A 19223-nucleotide genomic window follows, 5' to 3' on the forward strand; every position below is an offset into this window, starting at 1 on the left:
TCTCCATCCAGAAAGCCCCGAGCAGACGCCCCAGCGCGACAACCTGCAACCCCAGGGCAGCGCTGGGCTCCCCCCGTCCTTCTCCAAACCTGGCAGCCGCGGCACGCCAGCTCCTCGACTCGCGCCCGCGGTGGGGTCCGTCGGCAGCCCGAGCCCAAACGTCGCTCGTCGCATCGCTCCGTGCCCCCAAGCTGGCGCGGGGGGGTGGTGGGGGGGGCTCTCCCACGGTCCGCCCCGCCGCAGGGTGGGCACCGCCGGGTTCCCAACTCCACCGAAGGCAAAGGGCCCGAGGGGAATGAGGAGAAAAACGGGGTGAGCGTCCGGAGATCCCTGCAGCACGGCGGGACGGACTCCCCGAGTGCTCCTGAGCGCGTCAGACGGCTTCCAGGTGACACCACACTCCGTCCGGAGCCTCCCCTGTGACTGGGCAGGGGAAGTCACTGCTGCCTCGGGTGAGCTATACATACAAAGGTAATTTTAATTAATTTATTTATTTCTTTACACATAACTGAAAGTGATGTTACAGTACATAAGTTATTTACAACTGTGCAGTAATGTGTTGCAAAATAAATTATCTAGAAGGCAGCAAAAGTACATTGTTAATGTATATAAAAACTGTACAGCATTTATGGGATACAATTTTTCTTTATATGAGTATTGGCTCTGTAGTGTTTTCAAGTTATGTTCTCAGAAAGAGAAACGAAATGCCCAAGATTAAAGGAAAAAAAATATATAAACCACATGGATTTTACTCCATTAAAAACACAGTTGGCAAAGTCCTTTCTCTGCGTCGCCGTTTCCCCGCCCGCCGCTGGCCGTGCCGCCCCGGCGGCTCCTCCGCTGTTCCGAAACGGCGGCGAGCGGCTGCTGCGGGCGCCCCCCGCCTCCGTCCACACCTCCAGAGCCGCGTCCGCCCGACTTGGACGCTGTCTTTTTGTTTCTAATTGTTGTCGTTTGTGGGTTTGGTGTTTTTTTTTTTTTTTGTGTGGGGTTTTTTCGTTATTTTTTTTAAAAGTTTTTTTTTTCTTTTTTTTTTTCTTTTTTTTTTTCTTTTTTTTTTTTCCTTAGACATACCCAGGATGGAACGAGAAACTCAAACACCCCCCCCTCCCCCCATGGTTTCCTACTGCAGCTTCTCCGAGAGGAGATCCCCGGTGGAAAACAGAGAGCTGGAAATCACGGTGTTCACAAGTACATGAATCACGTGGTTGCTGGCCCCGCTCAGCAGCTTCTGCAACACACCACTGGTGTCCTTGGCCTCCTCCCTCCGCGCCTCCGCCAGTCTCTCGGCCGGTGAGTGCCCGCTGCCCGCGCAGACCGGCTGCCTCCCTGCCGCAGCAGCCGGTTGGAAAGGAGATGCGCCCCGGCCCGCCGCCCGGCGGAGCCGCCGTCAGTCCGGGAGCGAGGGACGCGTTGTGAAGAAAGTGCAATTATTTCTCTTATTGTTTTGTTTTCTGCCGATAGCTGCTTCCTCCTCCTCTGACCAGGGATTCATCAGCAAGCGGTAAGGGTGAATGTGAGCTCGACCGCCCGACCTCGGAGGGCTCCCGTCCTTGCCAGTTTTCGGTGATGTCTCCCGGTGTGGAACTGTCATGCCGGCAAAAGCACAAAGTCATCGTTCACGTCGACCATTGGCACGTAGAAGGAGGGCACCTCGTTCACGCAGAGGGATTTGTGCCCCGCGGGGTCCAGCTCCTGCACCTTCAGCTGCCACTCCATCCTCTGCACCGCGTTCAAGGCGGCAGCTTCGTGTTGCTGTCGCATGAGCAGGCATGTCTGGATCGGGGAGAGGGGGGGGGGGGGGAACAAAAAAACCACCAAGCCGAGATGAGGGGTGAGCGGGAGAGGGCGTGAAAAGGCTCCGGCCGCCCGCCCCACCCGGCAAAAACCGGGGACCCGCAGCCACGGCGGTGGGCAGAGCAGCCCACGGAGCGAGGGACGCCGCGCGCGGGAAGGGAACCCGGAGCTGGGGCGTCTGCCGAGCCCAGATCCAGGGGGAGCGGGGGCAAACCCAAAAAGGGCCTGGTGGAGCGGCTTTTAAAGGCTCAGAAGCGCTCCCGAGCACTGGCCCCGTGGCAGACAGTCCCCCCGGAGAGCCCAAGAGCCGGGTCCCGCTCCCTCCGTGCTCCCAGCCGAAGGCCCAGCCGCCCCTGCTCCCTGCCGTGCCCCGCTTTGCCCCCCGGCGCCCTGCAGAGCACTCCGCCAGCCGCCGCAGCGGCTCCTGCCGTAGGATTTGGGCAGGCCCCGAGGGTTTCGCTGCCTGAGAAAGCTCCAGAGCAGCCGGCACGAAGCGGAGGAACCGCCAGCCAGGCAACCCCGCGCAGAACGTGTCTCCCTTTCCCCTTTTCGCAACCAGTGGAGGCTCCCACCTCCCCGCCGCGCCGTGCCCAGAAGCGTCCCTCCCCTCGTGTGACGCTGCCCGGACCCCCTCGGCACACCCGCTCCCGGCAGATTTTTGGAAACCCCAGCGGCAGCTTCCAGGCCACAGCGACAGCCGGGACCCTTCCCGGGGAAACCCGCCGTGGAGGCGGCGGAGCGGCGGGACCCGCGGCTGCCCCACGTGCCGCGGCGAAGCCCGGAGCCCCCGCGCCGCTCACCTTCATCCGGTCGTACTTGTCATCCACGTCTTGCAACCAGGAAATGAACTGGCGCGCGTTGAAACGGTCCCTGACCGATTTGTTTTCGTCTCCCTAAGGAAAAGACGGCAAAAGGGGGTTACGAGGGAGATGTTTTTCCTTACCTGAAGCACTCACAGGTCTAACGGGCCGCGTTCAAACCCCTCGGGGGGCAGACGCTCATCAGACCCAAGAGAGGGGCCTGCAGGGAGGGGGAACAGAGCCCGCTGCTGCCCGCTGCTCTCGCAGCCCTTCGCCAGGGGCTTCAGCTCAGGCAGACGCGCAGGCGCACGCGGTCCCCAACACCTCCGCCTCACGCCCGAGGTCGCAGCGTCTTCGCTGCAGAAGCACAGGCTCCCGGCCGGGAAACGCTGAGGGACGATAAATCCAGGCCCCCGGATCAATTCACCAGGTCACCGATCCACTCCAGGCTCCCGTCCCGGCCCAGGATCCCTCCCGCCACGCAGCGGCGTGCTGCCCCGAGCACAGCAGCCGGGCTGGCTGCAGCGGGTGCTGGTGGGACGGCTCAGGACCGCCGCAGCCGCACGGAAACCGGACACGATTCCCCCTCCTCCGGCACAGGACGACACGGAATCGAAGGAAGAAACGACCGCTGCTTGTGGGCTGCGAGACGGAGCCCGGCTCTTCCAGACACAAATCAATGGAATGGCTCCATCCCCTTCCCTCAACAGGAAAGGAGACCCCAGAGGGCAGTAAAACAAACCGCTCCCCGTGCAGACGATCCTGATCAAGACGACAAGCAGAGGGTCCCGAGACTCACGGACAGACGTGAGTCACCTGTGTGCCTAAAGAGACACGACGGTCCCCGTGTCCCCACGTCCCCGGCCGTGTTTCCTTCCCCAGCACACACGTGGGGTACCCCAGAACACGCCATGCCAGAAAATGAGTCCGATCAGGCGACCTGGGCACCCGAGCAGGGAGAGCGTTAGGAACTCCTGCCCGTATCCCTCCCTCCCTCCCTCCGGAAAAGCACCGTCTCCCTCGGGGTCCTGCACAGCACCTCTGAGGCACTTCTCCACCGCCCCGGCAGGCACTGACCTGATTTTCTAGAGGCATGTTATAGACCTCGGAGTCCAGCAGCATGGTGCAGGCACTGAAGGGCACAGCCTGGTTGGCAATAGTCCTTGCTGCCCGACAATGAACCCTCAGAATCTCCTGCTCGCAGGAGACGATGAGCTTCTCCTGAGGAAGGGCAAACGAAGCAGTGAGCGCGGCCGCCTCGGTCTCCCCCGCAGAGGAAATTCGGGACCTCTTCCCCAGCGGGAGTGTCCCCGGAGCGCTCCCTTACCCGCTCTATGCTGTGCTGGAGCCGCAGCTTCCCCCGGACGGCTTCTTGCTGCTTGAAGAGCTCCTTCAGGGGCTCGGCGAGCGACGGCGGCGGGGCGATCTGCGGGCACAGACAGCGGAGGGTTAGAGCCAGCGCCGCCGCCGGGGGCACAGCCCGGGGGGGCTGCCTGCTCCCCCTGCCACGTAGCCGGAACGCTCCTTGGCCGAGGGCTCGGAGAGGGAGTCGGTGTCACCCCGCGGAGCTCGCCGGAGGAGAAAGGCTGCGTTTCCTCAGCAGGCGGGCGGCGAAGGCCAAGGTCGTGCCGGGGCTCAGACCACAGCGAGGGGTGAGACACCAGGGCGAGACGCCTCCAGCGCCGAGGGGCGAGCTCGGCCTGCAGAGCCCGAGCCTGCGTCGCCCCACGTGCCGCACGGCGAAGGGGCCGGAGCGCGTCTGGCTGAGGGGATGACGCTGCCGGAGAAACACTGCCGGGAGCAGCGCCGGCTGCGCACGGGGAAGGGAGTCTGGGTCCTCATCGGTCCTGCGCCTGCCTGGGGGGCGAGGTGCTCCTCGAGCACGGCCTGGGCTGCGGAACGGAGGCGCAGGTGGGTCTGGGTTAGCCCAGGAAGGGGCAGGCTGGTGGGAACGCGGCGCCGGGGACGGCAGTCCCTGCAGGGCTACGCTGCGACCCAAACGCCCGCAGAGCCGGGGACGGCAGAGCAGGGGACGAAGCCTGACGGGGCCGGTCGTATCGACCCTCCTCCCCCAGGCTGGATCCCGGATTTACTGCCTGCAGCGTTAGGTTTGTGGATGCCTTCGTGATAGCCAGTCCATTCGTGCCTGGCGGCAGCGAAACACAGGCCCCACGGCCAAGGAGCGAGCGCTCTCGGCCAGCCAAACGCCAGAGCTTGGGAAAACGAAGGCAGGAGTTAAGAGCCACCTTTTCCCTACAGTCTTTTGGGTTCACTACCCAATCACTAGACTGCTTGTAAAAGCAGCTTTGCCTTCCAGCCTCAAATCCAGCGGATTCATACAAACCTGCTCTAAAGCCGGAACAAATCTCAGGTTCCTAAGCACTGCCCAAGGTCTCCTCTGCAAAAATCTCAGAGGATGCATTTATCACGCAGCCCTTCACCTATAGAGGCTTAGATTTACCATCACGAGTTCTACAAGTAGGCTAAAGCCATGGCTGGGGTGCCATGGGCGCTGCAAGGGCGCTCGTGGCACACAGGGGACAATCTGGCCGGGCCTGTGGCAACAGGGGAGGGGACAGCCCCTGATGCTGCGGTTTAAGAGAGAGAAGGTGACTCACCACTGGAATATGGAGCTTGCTTAGAGGTTTGCCATCCAACAGGTAGGAACCTGTGTAGGTGACGTACTCGGCGTAGCACTGCGGAGCTTGGGGAGTAATATAGCAGAGGATTTTCCGCTTCTCTTCGATCTTTTTCCTGATCTGGAGGTACTCAAAGTAGGGGTTGGACCTGTCGCTGTGGTAAGGTTCGATGTCGTCCAGTTTTATAGCATCTACGATAGCTGCCAGGGTTTGCTGTATCATCTCCCTCGTCTGCTGGGTGGACGTGTTGATCTGCTGCTGCAGCTGCTGGTTGGAGCGCTGGAACCGGCGCTTGCGCGGGTGCTGAGCCTGGGAATCGTCCTCCTCCGTAATGCGGCCCTTGGCACGTGTGGCGGGCGCCGAAACAGGAGGAAATTCCTTCTCAGAAGAGGCGGCGTTCTGCTTGTTTTGGTTGGCGAGCATCTGAGCCCGGTTCCTGGTAATCCGCTGAGGAATCTCTTCTATTTTGGGCGGTTTGGGAGCTTCTGCTACTGGTTTTTGTACTGGTTCAATGGTTTCGGCTTGAGCGTTGCCCGGAGGCGCGTCCGCCTGGGAGGAAGGGACTTGGCTGCCACCGCGCGCCGCAGCACCCTCCTGCGAAACGCCGCCCTCGGCGGTGGCCGCGGGTGGGGGGCAGGTCTGGGAGCTGCTCTCTGCCCCCCCAGCGGAAGGCGGCAGGTCGTCGTGCGCGGCCTCCGCCTCTCTGCCCTCCGCCGGGGCAGGCTCGGACGGCGTCTGCGGGAAAACCTGCGCTTCCGAGTCCTCCGCTCCTTTGTCCTCGGCGACGTTCAGCGCCTCTGAGGCGGCTTCTTGGGTGGCCGCTTCTGGTTTCTGCTCCTCGGCTGGTGGCTCCGTCTCCACGGGCGGGACGGCAGCTGCCTGGCTGGCTGGCGGCTCCTCCGGCTCCCCCGGCGCTACCACGGGCGCGCTGGCTTTACCGGCCCCAGCGCTCGTTTCTGAGGCCGCCGCCGGGCTTTCTTCCGCCGCTTCTGCCTCCGTCACCTCTGTCTCCGCGACATCCTTAGGCTGGAGCGGCAGCTCCGGTAGCGAGAAGGGGCCGAGGTCCAAGTCATCCTCTGTGTTGGTGAAGGGATCAGGCCACGTCACCGCCTCCTCTGCATTCGCAGGCGCAGCGCTGCTGTTTTCCAAGTAGCTGTTTTCGGGCGCGCTGACGGCTTCTGCCTGAGGTTCTGCTGGCATACACGGGGGCTCTGGAGGTATCTCAGGTGCTTCTTCTGGAAGAGGCTTGCAGTTATTGAAGAACGTGTCTAACCTCGTGGGGGACATGTACGGAGCTTGCTCTTCGGCATTCGCTATCTCTCCTGGAACCGCTTCCTCGGCGTCCTCCTTGACTTCATCGAGCCCCGGTTCGGACACTGACAGAGGGTAAGATATGGGAGAAACGGGGTAGGAAGTGTCTGTGGGGATGAAGGCTACCGGCGCAGGGTGAATCGGCTCTAGGGAGCAGAGCGGAGGTTTAGGGGACTCGGAAAACCTCTGGGGAGATTTCATCAGAAGCTCTGAGCCCATGGACCAGCTGACAGAGTGCTCTGCTGGGTTCCCCATCAGGCTGGGAGGAATGGCGGTGTCGGGGTTTCTGGAAGGAGGGTTATCCCAGTCTATGTTGTTTTGCTCTGGCATCGCCGAGCTAAAATGGTTTTCTTCAATCGGCGGCAAGTAGGTAGGTTCTGGCGGCATAATGGAGGCGGTGGCTTGCTGCTCTTCCGTGGTGTCCAAGGGCATGCCGAGGTCGGGGGGAAGAGCACTTTCCACCGAAGGAGCCAGCAACTCATCTCGGTGCGAAGGGGAGGATTTCGCTTGTAAACCAGAAAAGACACTTTCAGGGGACTGGGCGACGCCGCTGACGGCTCCCGGCGCACAGTGCAAAGCTTCCACCTTCGGTGACGAAACCCCGTAATCTGGTGAGTAATACCCAGGTGACAAACACTGGAACTTCTCAGCAGGAACAGAGGGAAGGGGAACCTTCTCCTCCATTAGATGCTGCACTGGAGAGTCGTAATTTGATGTCGCCGGGACGCTTTGCTGCCTGAAGAATTTATCTCCGACGCTGAACTCTTCTTCGGGCGCCCTTCTGATGTCAACGGAGATGGAACGATAGAGGTTCGTGGAGGGTATGGTACGAGTCGGGGTCTGACTGGGATTCTCGGGGAGCCCGCCGGAAACGTTGGCGTATCTGTCGAAGAAGGACGGGGAACAGGCGTTCATGGACATCGTGGAGATGGGCAGCGAGTGCTGCGAGTCCGCGCACTCGAACATCAGGTCCGTGTAGTCTTCGTTGCTGCAGGAAGGAGTCCTGGGCGTCTGCATCACCTCCTCGTAGCTTGGACACGAGACGACAGACGCCGGGGTCGGGACTCCCGTCGGCCTGTTCTGATCCGGCCTGGGAGACGCCGGGAGGATCTCCTTCAGCTGAGGACCCGTGATCCAGTCCTTGGAGTCCGCCCCAACAGCAGGCTGTGCCTTGTTTTCGGGTGACAGGATAGGAGTCAGCGGACCCAGCTCTTTAAGTTTCTTGTCCTTGAGCTGAGTATCCAGCGTTAAGGGCTTCTTCGCTGCCAGATCCAGGCTCCTCTTGCGCACCTCCTCCGAGCTTTTAAGTTTGTCCTTCAATTTGGGGTCTCCGGACCTGTGCCTCATTTTCTCCATTTGCTTCATTCTCTCTTTGTGCCTTTTGTGGCGCTCCTCGATTTCCAGGTCTTTCTGGCTCAGCATCCTCTCAAAGCTGGTCATCATCAAATCACCGTCTCCCAGGAGTTTCTCCCTTGGCCTGGCGTCTTTCTTGCCAGTGTCTTTGGAAAGGGTTATTTTTTCGTTCCCATTGCTTATTTTGATCGACTCCGATTTGTCTTTCTCCTGGTTCTCCTTCAGCTTCTCCTTCAGTTTGGTCTCACCGAATTTGAGGTTGTCCTCCTTTGATTTGTCTTTAAAGGTGGTCACTTGAGGGCTGTCCTTGTCTTTCAGCGTTGACTTTGGCTCGTCTTTGTGGTGTTTGAAGAAACCATCTGCATGTTTGTCTCTGTGCTTTTCCTTTTCCTCCTTCCATTTTTCCTTGTGTTTATCTCGCTTCTTTTTCTCTTTAACTGTGCTGATGGTGCTGGAACTGTAAGTCTTTTCTTTTTCCGCCTTCTTTGACAGCTCTCTTTCAGAATCATTTTTATCTTTCTTTTCAGAAAATAAGTAATCAACGCTTTTCTCTGGTTCCTCATCAGGCTCTGCCTTCATGTTGTAGGAAGCGCTGAAAGCCTCCCCGTCCACAGAGAAATCTTTTTCGTAATGAGTGGAATCCTTTCTGCTGCTGGAGTCTTTGAATTCTTCCGCCTTCTCCTTTTTCTCTGTCTTCTCCTTCTTTGCCTTCTCTTTCTCATGACTCTTCTTTGACGAAGATGAGGAATGTCTGTGTCTCTCCTTCTCCTTGAGTTTGTCCTGCAAGCAGGGTAAAGGGAGAGAGTCCTTGAACTTTTCTTCAGCGGCATCGGCGAGCGAGAGGTTAGAAGACTCAAAGAGGCTGGTCAGTCCTGGGTCTTGCCCTCTATCTGTGAAGCTGTCGGAAGAGATCTCGCTGATTTTGTCATTGGAGTCATCTCTATAGTCATTCAGAGCCTCCTCCTCCAGTTTCTCCAGCAGGCTCTTCTCCGACTCCCCTCCTTTTGAAGACTTCTTCTCTTTGGAATGCTCTTTCTCGGGCTTCTCCTTATGCTTGCTTTTCACCTTGTCGTCACTGGCGTGTTTCTTTTCAACCTTTTCCGGGAGCTTTTGCTTGTTTTTCTTCTCCTGAGTGGAATCTATGGACGTTCTGTCTTTCCTGTCCTTGTACTTCTCGGCAGAGTCTTTTTCTTTCTTCTCCTTGTGCTTTTCAAAGGAACTCTTCTCCTTCTTCTCTTTTCCCCCTTCCGATGTTCCCTTGTCCTTTTTCTTCTCCTTGGAGTCCTTCTCTTTCTGCTTCTCTCCCGAATGCTGCCGGTCGGAGGAGTACTTGCGGTGCTTGTCGGGGTACAGCTCCTTCTCAGCCGCTGCGCCGTCGTCCTTCTCCTGCAGGCTGTCCAGACGATGCATTTCACTCCCAGCAGAGTCGCCGACCTTGAACCCAGTCAAGCTGTAATCATCCCGCTCGTCTTCGCTTTCGTCTGTGAAGATGTCCGCAATGCTGTACCAGCTTTTCTCCTTGCCTTTCTTCTCATCCTTTTTCTCGGAGAAGTCCTCTCGATCCGCCGAGAAGTTTTTCTCTTTCTTCTCCTTAACCTGGTCGAATGAACTCTTCCTTTCCTTGTCTTTGCTGTGCAGGTCTTTGTACTTCTCTTTCGTGTCTTTTTTCTCTTTGAAACTCTTGTCCAGTTCTTTGTCTTTCAGGATTTTCTCAGGAGCGACTTTTTCATTTTTCTCCTTGTCGCCTTCTTTGGATTTTTCCTTGTATTTTTCCGGCTTCACCTTTTCTTTTTTTTCTTTATCAGGAGCGTCTTTCTTCTCCTTTTCCTTCCCAGAATGGTGCCTTTCCCAACTCTCCAGCGTTTTCCCACTGAATTCGGGGTCAGATTTATCCTTGAAGAACGTTTCGCAGCCGTATTCTTTAAAGTCATCTCGATAGGGCTCCTCCTGCTTCGTTTTGGGTTCTTTTCGATCTTTAGAGCCATCAGAGGAATCTTTCCTGTCCTTGTTGGTTTCACCGCTATCTTTTTCTTTCCTCTCCTTGACGCTCTCGGCAGAATCCTTCCTTTTCTTATCCTTTTCAGGCAAATAACCAGGGGTAACTTTGTGTCTGTCCGTTTGGTCCTTTTTCTTCTCGGAGCTTTTGTCCACATAGTCCCGCTCTTTCTTCTTCAAGAAAGTGTCCTTCTCGTTACGCTTCTCGTTGTAGTCCTTCTTCTCTTTCGTTTTGTTTTCCTTCTTCTTGTCTTTAATTTCCTCTTTCACGGGTTCTATGATTAGTTTTGCCACGGTGTCATTTTTAATCTCCCTGAAATCTGTTACCGGAGAATCCCAGCTATCCTCCCCTTTGAAATCGAAGGACGAATCCGAAGACAAGTCGGAAAACCACCTCTCTTGCTGATCATCTGAAAGGCTGAACTTCGTGTCCTCGCTTTCGGGAAATTGGTTTTTGTTATTAAACTCATCAAACCCAGACTCATCCCGGTAGAGTTTTTCTTTTTTGCATTTTTCTTTCTCCTCCTTGAAGGATTTCTCCTTGTCTAGCTTAGAAGCCTTCTCCTCCTTCAGCTCGTTCTTCTTTTCAGATTTTGACTGCTTGTCCTTTGACTTCTTCTTTCTCTCCTCCTTGTGTATTCTTGGCTTCTCCTCTTTGGGAGACTTCTCCTTTACAGGTTTCTCCTTTTCTGATTTACTTAATCCTTCTCTGAAGGATTTGCTCATGTCTTTACTGCCATCTTTGACTTTTCTTAATGATTTCTCCTCTTTCGAGGATTTTCCAGTCTCATCTTTAAACAACCACTCCTTCTCCTCCCCTTTACTTTTGGGGAGTTTTTCCTCCTTCTTGCTGTGGTCTCGCTCGTGCTTTAACACTTTCAATTTGTTTTCGACTGGATTTTCTGTCTCTACTATCAAGCCTTTCTCAGGCTTTTGTTTAGAGTCCTCAAACTCAAAAGAAAACGTTTTGATTATTTTAATGTCTTGGCTGATGGGACACTGCCCCTTCTCCTTGTTTTTATGTTTGTGTTTTGTTTTATGCTTTTTAACAACCTTCCCCTCCTTGTCCAGCTTTGGAATTGCTCCATCCACATTGCTATGGAATGAATTCTTTTTCTCAGAAACAGTGTTGTGTGGGGTGTTTTTCTTTTTGTGCTCTGGTTTCTTCCTGACTGGCTTTAGCGACTCTAAGCTCGAGTCCTCGGACGAGTAGTCTGACTCGCTCGTCAGTCTCGTCCTGGTGGAGTCCGATAAGGAACTGACGTCTGACCAAGCTGGAGAAGATATGGTTTTCCAATTGTCCGTCCTCCAGTGCTTGGAGTGCTGCTCTGTAAGATTAGGATTATGTTTCTGGGACGCTAAACTCCCATGAGAAGAGGTCGATGAGGCAGAGAGAGAGTTAAACAAGGAGGATTCCTTTAGCACTAGCCTGGAGTCCTTTACACAGCTAGAGCTCTGAAGAGAGTCTCTGTCATCCTCCTCACTCTCCACGTTTTCACTCTCTGATTCAGAGGAACAAAATTTGTCATTTTTTTTGCCAAACCGAACCTCTTTGCTTTTCGTCTCCTTCTTCCGCTTCTTTTTTACTTTGCTTTTCTCCTTCTGCGGCTTCGTGCTGGGGGGCTCCCGAATCTTGCTGCTGGGCAATATCGAGTGGGTCGAAAGTCGCAGCTTCTCCCCCGTCCCCACAGCGACGCTGGTCTCCTCCTCATCCGAGCTGTCCGACAGGATGCGGTGGGCAGCTTTCTTTGGTGTAATTGTGTTATTTTTAGTATAAGTTTTCACTTCCATTTTGGGTATGGAAATGAAACTGTTCGCTTTAGTCTCTTTTCTGTAATCCTTTTTCAGCAAATGTTTGTCATCGACTGGCGGGACCCGGTCCTGCTCATCGTCCTCATCAAATTCATACTCATCCTTCACCGGGGTGATGGTTTTGGGGGGCTCCTGGGCCTTGGGCTTGTGCTTCAAACCCTTCTCGAACTCGGAGTCTGTGTTATTGCCATCAACAGAGCTGGAGGGAGCGAAGGAAGGGGCGTCCTCCTCTTCTGAGGTCTCTGCAGAGAGAGAAGAACGGCGCGTTAAGGGCTGCGGGGAGGGAACATCAGCCGTCTGCTGCGGACGTGAACCCCTGCCGAGTGCCCTGCCGCCCCTCTGCCTCACCCAGCCTCGGCCAAGCTTGCAGCTGAAAGCTCGAAACGCCAGGTCGGGAGATCTTTTGGAAAGGAGCAGCTACCCCGCCTCAAACCGGCACGGGACGCTCCTCCAAACGACCTCCCGGCCGTTCCAAGAGCAGAGCGCTCTCACGGGGTTACGCCGGCACGCAGCGTAGGTCAAGACCCTCCCTCCCCCCAAGACTGGAACTCTTAATTCAAACCTGCGGCGTTTCCCACCTGGCACAGCCACCACGGTGGCACTCGCGGGGCAGGCTCTAGCAGGGACAGCCCGGGAGCGCGGCCTGAAACGGCCGCGCTGGCACAGCCGAGCGCGGCGCCCTCCGACCGGGAAGGGACGGGAACGGGCACGCAAACCTCCTCCTCTCTCCACACCCACAGTTGAAAGGTAAGACAGCCATTTACCTGCAATTGGCTTCCAATCCTACATCTCGATTGCACCAGGCAAGTGATCTCAACGGAGGCTTCCAGGGCAAACAGCTAGAGCTCCCGGAGCTAAAGGCTGGTAGTTATGTTGTCTGAATTTGGGTTACCGCTACAGATGCACTCCTGACCGTGGCAGCAGCGTGCGGATATTCTGACAAGAGTCTACCTTCACTGTCCTCTTAACGTCTCTGTATTAACAGACAGCTGCAGGCCACAAACATCACTCCCACGTTCACGTAAAGGTCAATCTCACCTGTTGAGCTCTCTTCGCTAGAGGGGTACGTGGTCTTTCCCAGGAGCAGATTCACCATGGTGGGAGAGTTAGCTACTTTTAAAGGTGTCTCGCCCTTCCTGTTGCTTTGATGAGGATTCCCTCCATAATGTAACAACAATTTCACCACCTGAAAACAGAAATCGAGACTTGAAGATGCTCGTGACGTTCCGATCCCAGGCTTTTTGCACGACTTTCGTACGTAACTGAAAGGGGGATGGCCTCGAGCAGCCTGCCCTCAGGACACGCCTTACGGTACTAACAGTCACCAGTAAGAAAGCAGACAAAAACCAGCAACGTGAACCAACCTGGGCAGGAAATCAGGGAGAAGAACAAGACACAAAGCCATGCTCCCTCCTTGACTCCAGAAGGAGAAAAATGAACTATCGCCTGCACAGGGGAACAGCAAGTAAAACACTCAACAGCGCCGGGGCAGGGAAGTTCTTGCCCGCTACACGGCTATCGGCAGCAAAGGGTAATGAAATAAAGTAACTGCAGTCTCTGTATCGCACAGTTGGCTGCTTGAAGCACGGGGGGGGGGAAAAACCAAACAAGTCGTTCGGAACACAGCTACGAAATCCAGCGAAAACCAACCTTGAAGTGCCCGTTATTGGCCGCGTCGTGCAGCGGGGTGTCGTCGTCCAACCCCTTCGTGTTGACTTCGGCGCCCGCGGCGAGCAACTGCTTCGCCACATCGTAGTAGCCCCGGTTGCACGCCTCGTGCAACGCCGTCCAGCCTGCGGGCAAACAGACGCTCAGAACGCGGCCGTCGCCTTCACGGAGAAGGTTGAGAGACGGCGAGGAGTGACCTCCCTCCACGGACGCCGCAGGCGCGGCGCGCCAAGGGGCCCGCGGCTCCCATGGCCAAGAAGATGGTCGCGTTTGCCCGGCTCCCCGTGCCACAGCAGGAAGGAACCTGCAGCTCTGCCTTGCTGCTCCGACCAGGCGGCAGTTCCATCAAGCCCGCTCTTCCCTCTGCTCACCCAACGTGCTACAGACAGATCATCTGCCAGCACGGGCGCAGCCCCACGAAATGGAAAGGCAAAGTTTTGTGTAGGAAACGAAAGAGAATCGCTGATGCTGCGTGGAAGTCAGGCCTCAGACCCTTCCCCCTTCCAACGCCTCTGTAAAGGCCGGGGGGGGGAAGTGCTGTCACCCAGATCAGGACTGAGCTCTGAGCTGCAGACACCTCTCCAAAACATCCCCCACACAGACCTCACAAATATTTCCCGTGTGCTCTCCAAAGCAAGCAGCCGTGCCCCCGGCTCGGGGAGGAACCCAACGGCAGGCCTCCGCAGCGACAACGGCTCTAGTTCTCAAACAAACCTCCGAAGAACACACAATGAACTGTTTTATCACGTTCAAACAAGACTATTTTTAAGCAGAAACTGTTTTGAAGTTTCCCAGCAAACGTGCGCGGCTCCTTCGGTGTTTTGCTGATAGCGCCGTGGGAGCTCGTCCCGTTACCTTCCCTTGGAGCGCGACAAAGGGGCACCTGGGACCAGAATTAATCACCACTGATAGCTCAGTCTGGCACCGATATTAATCATACGGGCGGAGGAACACGCCTATCTATTTATAGCCCCAAAATCGTGCGAAGAGAACAGCAAAGAGCAAAGTCAAGCTCTCGGACGTGCTGGAAGGAAGGCTGCCTCACGCTGACTGAGCCCCATCCCTGGCAGGGGTGTGCAGGAACGGCACCGCTCAGCATCTCGCCGCAGCACTCGGGGCTGTTCCCAGCCCAGGCTCTGCTTAGAAGCAAACCCCAGAACGCTGCAGGCAGCAGCCATTCAACTCTGGAGCCGTGATGTTACAAACCCACCCTTTTCAGTGGGTTTGTGCACATCGTTGCTTATATTTTAAGTTAAAAAAAACCCAAAGAGCGAGCTAAACCAGCCCCACCTCCCTTTGCAAACCCCCCTCCACACTTCCAAGACAGCACCCACGTGGAAGGGCACAAGAAAACGGACCAGAGGGTCCCGGGCACGGCTGCAGGGCCTGGAGCTGCGGCAGCCCCAGGGATCGCTACGGCTCAAGGCCAGCCCAGCGCTCCCTCCCCGAGCGGCAGCAGGTTCAGAGCAGACAGGACAGCCTGGGAATCTCCTGAGCTCCCAACAAGGGAACCGATGCTTTTCAGGGATTTATGATTTTGCCCCATCTGCAGTAGGTTGTGTTTGTCTTAAAGGGCCGCGAGACTTTTTCCTCCCCAAAGGGCAAAATCATTATTTTTGGTCAATCCCCTCTTTACAGGGAGCAAACCCACGTTCTAAAGGAACTATTTTTCTCTGGTGGGAGCCCTTCTCGGAGGGGGAACATGCAACGAGGCGGGAAAAGCTTCGGATCCGTGGGCTGCCCCGCCAGTACCGCCAGCGGGCTTGGTTACCTGCAAAGTCCTTCACATTGACATCTGCACCCTCGATAATGAGCTCCTTGATGCGCCGGGCATCTCCTCGGATGGCAGCTCGATGCAGCCGAGTCTCTCCTCGCTCGTTTCTCTTATTTACTTTATCTTTGGTTTTGGAGGCAGAGTTAGGAGTTCCCTTCTGACAAACTGTAGACTGAGAGGGATGCTTTGGTGTTGTGTCAACTGCGCGGAGGAGAGAAAGAGAGTCAAGAGCCGCGACTCAGAGGAAGCCCGAAGCCCTTAGAGGGAGCTCTTGCAGCACGTTTCATCTCGCCTCTCCCCGACAGGCTCACCAACCGAGAGGCAACCCAACCTCTGAAGCCGATGTGAAGACAGAGGAAAGCCTGTGTGTGCATAAAGCAGCTATTAATCGCAGGCTGCCAAAGCCCACTGGAGAGAACTGCCGTCCTTGCAAAGGCTGCAGGCAATCCCATGATTTAGGAGCAGACAATGCAGCTCCTTACCCTAAACCCTCGTTTCCTAAGGGAGGTGGCCTTTTACCAAGTACATGTGAGGTCTGACAGCCTTGGGAGGAGGCTGCACAATTCGTGGGAGAACATCTGAGCGCTCTGAAGACTAAAAAGCTTTTTGTCTTCTTTTTCCCACCCCCCCGCCCCGAGTAACACCAACATAAGCAGCTAGATTGGTGTGAAGAACAACAAAATAGGTGGCTGAGAGCTGCGATGTTTGTGTGTAGGATGCAGATGTGTGCACACAGACAGCACAGTGCCTCTACAGACCCTGGGGGGTCATGTACGCAACAGATAAAAATGACTGAAATACAAAATCCGCGGTAAACACATTCCAGCTGCTCCACATCCCAAGTTACAGCTGCAGCGGTTACACGTCTCATCCCTCTCCACAAGAAGAAACACTGAAAAACCCACAGAGGATGATGTGTTAACTTTATTCACAGCTCTCCTTCACCGAGTTAGCCTGAGACACCAGCGGAAAACGCGAAGCTCTGACGTGGAGGAGGCTCCCGCGGAACTGAAGCTCGAGTTAAGCAGCCAGGGCAGGCCCCGTGGTGGCCTGGATTTGGCCCGTGGGACACCTCCTGCTACTGCCTTATACTGGAAGGAGGCAGGGCAGCCGCAGCCACGTGCGAAACCCGGCAGCAACCCGTGCCTGGGGTCACCTGCAGAGCCCCCGTGGGAGCGGGTGTCCCACTGTCCCGCTCCGGCATCTCACCTACGGTGCTGAGAGCGGGGAGACCCCCCGGAGCAGCACAGCAGCTGCCCTGCGCCGCACCGGGGCTGGCAGCTCACCTCTGCCGCCGGCGAGGAGCTGCCTGAAGTGACCCCAGGGCCGGGCACCGAGAAGCCCAGGTCCTGGCAAGCCTCTCGGTGCAAGCTCACACCCATCTGCCCGCCCCTCTTGAGCAAAACTGCCCTCCAGACCTCACCTGGGCTGTTCGCAGACTCTTCTGCTGTCATCTGCATAAGGAGAGCGACTTGCTGGCGCTCGGAGAGCGGGTAGCCTGCCCGGATCCCCGAAAGGCCCATTCCGAAGAGCAAGCCAGGCTTTCTGGTGGCGGGCTCCTTTTTAATCCTCTTCCGCTCTGGACCCTGCTTTTCTGTAGTGCAAGGAGACACAACAGACACACAAACCGTGAGTGTCCAGCTCCGGTCCTCAGCAAAGCACCAAGGGCTCTCCAACTCCATCGCCGAACCTCTACAAACTGAAAAGCTGATGGTGAAGGACGCGTCCCTGCAGTGGGAGCACCGGTACGCGGGGCAGCCGCTCCTGCTGCCCACCGGCTCCTTTGGCAGCCTCTGCCAGCACAGGCTTCTACCAGTTCTGCCCCCCACCATCAAAACAGCGCACGAGGGAGGGAGCGGGTCCTTCGTGGGGCCACTGCCAGCACGGCACCTTCCATCTTGCTTCCAGGAGCCTCCATTTCATGCCGGGGTGCTCCGAGGAGCCAACGCAGCCTTACACCGCCACAGCACGGGCTGAACTGGAGGCCTCGAAAAGCATCGACAAGGAGTGCTAACGAGATACAGGCTGACAGCTCGGAAACGTTGCCATCTCGCCCCCTCGTCATCATCAAACCAAGGACCCTGCAGCCGAACGGGTGCGCTGGCCCCGGGGAGCACCGGGCCGGCCCTCTCCTCCCCAAGCGGCTGCTTCCAGCCCAGCCCACAGACCCACCTGCAGTCAGGCCGACGACGGCTTGCGCCACGTCTACTCCCGCACCCCTCCAAAAAACCACCAGAGGGGAGGAAGAAACCCCTGTGCCCGGCTTGTCATCCCCCAAACGCCAGCCTGACACTCGGTCGCCTCATTCGTCCCGCCACGAAGGCAGCTCCTGCTGAGGGACTGAGCGCAACCTCCTCCGAAGCCCGGATCTGCTGCTGGCATGCCACGTGCACAAGAACCAGAGACAACCCCAGCCTCTCCCTGCACCTCCAGCCTGGCTCCCCGCGACCCGCCGAGCAGCCGGGGAGAACTGGACCCTGCCGAGCACCGTGCAACTTGCCGCCTCCCTCCCCGCACACCTAACCTCTGCGAGCAGCCTGACTCTACAGCTTTTCTGAAGTATTTTTCCAGTTGCCTTTACGCAGGTATCGATCCTCTTCTCACGCCAGGAGAGCCGGCAGCCCTTCCTCTGGGTTGCTTGCTGTCCGGCGAAAGCACAGCTCCCGCTGCGCGCTCTCCAGCGGGTCTGCGGAGCCGCAGCCGCGCCAGAGGCCCACCGCAGGGACGCATTCGGCGAACCAAGTTTCGAGGTGCCAGTTTAGGAGACCAAAATCAAGTTTTCTTTCACGGAGCCAGACAAGCAAGAGAGACAGAACGTCCGTCTGCAGAGCGGCACGGCAACTCCGCGCCCGCGGCCAAGCTGCGTCCCTCCTCCCAGGCAACTGTCCCAAGCCCACAGAGAAGCTCAAGGAAGACACGGCGGGTGCGAGCGGCAAATCCCGCTTTGCTCACATCTCTAAGTGCTGACGCAGCCCGTCTGTACCCAGGCTGACGGCAGGGCCCCCGCGGCATGCGGAGGGCTGGGGAGGATTCGCAGCCCCACAGCGACCACCGTTACCAAACGCAGGCGAGCGTCCCCTTGCCCTCGCGGCGCATGCTCCAGCGCCAGCTTGGATCACGGACGGTTCGATGCTGCTCGAGAAACCCGAGCACTAAAACACCTCGCTGCAGCCCCGCCGTAACGAAAAGGCTGCTCAAAACCTCTGTTCTCAAAGCGATGGCACTTGCTTCCCCAGACAGCAAATCCCGCCTGTGACTCTGAAGCACAAAGTTAAAATCTTTTTAATGAAAAGGAATTTTGACTTGCACAGCCACCAGCCGCCGGGTCCTGCCAGGCTCAGCCCCAGCAGGGACTGGTACTCGCCAGGATGCTGCCAGAAGACGCAGAGGAGTCGAGGGGGTGATTTATCACAGCGAGCCTGCAAGTACCTGCTGCCCCCGGAGAGAAATGCCGCGACCTGGAGCACTTCCACGTGGGCTGGCTACACTGCGAGGTGGTAGGCCAAGTCTTCCAGGGAGGTACCATAGGCAAGGGCTCTCTTCTACTCAAACGTCTGACTCTAAACATGCTGCTTATTTTGCTGAAGATATTTTGAGAATCCCAGAAAACGTTAGCGGGATGATACCAGGAGGTTTGCAAACAAGTGAACGTCTGGTAACGCCCTCCAAGAAAACAGGGCTTCAACCCCCAGCAGCCAGGGAGGGGGAACCCCACCAAGTAACCACCCAGTGTCTACCCAGCCCCTGGCTTCAGCACCCTGAAACTGGGAGTCAAAAGTGCGGGTGGAGATGGGGAGGTCCAAGAGGATTTGCCACAGGTCACACAGACGCACGCTCTAACGAACTGGCTGCCCCCAGTCTCTTCCCGACCACCACCCCTCTGCCAGGGCAGGGTCTGGCAGCCCGGGAACAGGCAAATCCTGCAACCTGCAACCCCTAACCCAGCCCTGCTCACCCACGCCTACTCGTCCAAGTCAACGCGGGTCACCGGTAGGCAGCCACCGGCGGGACAGAGCCCGCAAAGTCCAGCAGGTCGGGCGAAACCGCCGGGTTTAAACTCCACCACCGGACTTT

The 19223-nt window shown here is 57.0% G+C and overlaps 1 protein-coding gene across 1 annotated transcript in view; it reads right to left on the reverse strand.

The window, feature by feature from the left end:
* Nucleotides 1-1106: 1106 nt before the first annotated feature.
* The window catches only part of ANKRD11 (ankyrin repeat domain 11), a 38525-nt gene continuing 20408 nt past the window's right edge, over nucleotides 1107-19223 (reverse strand). Inside the window, exons 3-11 of the mRNA XM_086468890.1 lie at nucleotides 16573-16743; nucleotides 15147-15350; nucleotides 13358-13500; nucleotides 12746-12893; nucleotides 5216-11949; nucleotides 3925-4023; nucleotides 3675-3818; nucleotides 2598-2690; nucleotides 1107-1776 (exon numbers count right to left, since the gene is read on the reverse strand). Of these exons, the coding sequence (XP_086325016.1) occupies nucleotides 1591-1776; nucleotides 2598-2690; nucleotides 3675-3818; nucleotides 3925-4023; nucleotides 5216-11949; nucleotides 12746-12893; nucleotides 13358-13500; nucleotides 15147-15350; nucleotides 16573-16743 (7922 nt within the window). The 3' untranslated portion in view covers nucleotides 1107-1590. The remainder of the gene's footprint in view (nucleotides 1777-2597; nucleotides 2691-3674; nucleotides 3819-3924; nucleotides 4024-5215; nucleotides 11950-12745; nucleotides 12894-13357; nucleotides 13501-15146; nucleotides 15351-16572; nucleotides 16744-19223) is intronic.

This window comes from Leptosomus discolor, chromosome 8 (genome assembly GCF_034619465.1).
Source record: "Leptosomus discolor isolate bLepDis1 chromosome 8, bLepDis1.hap2, whole genome shotgun sequence".
NCBI lineage: Eukaryota > Metazoa > Chordata > Aves > Leptosomiformes > Leptosomidae > Leptosomus > Leptosomus discolor.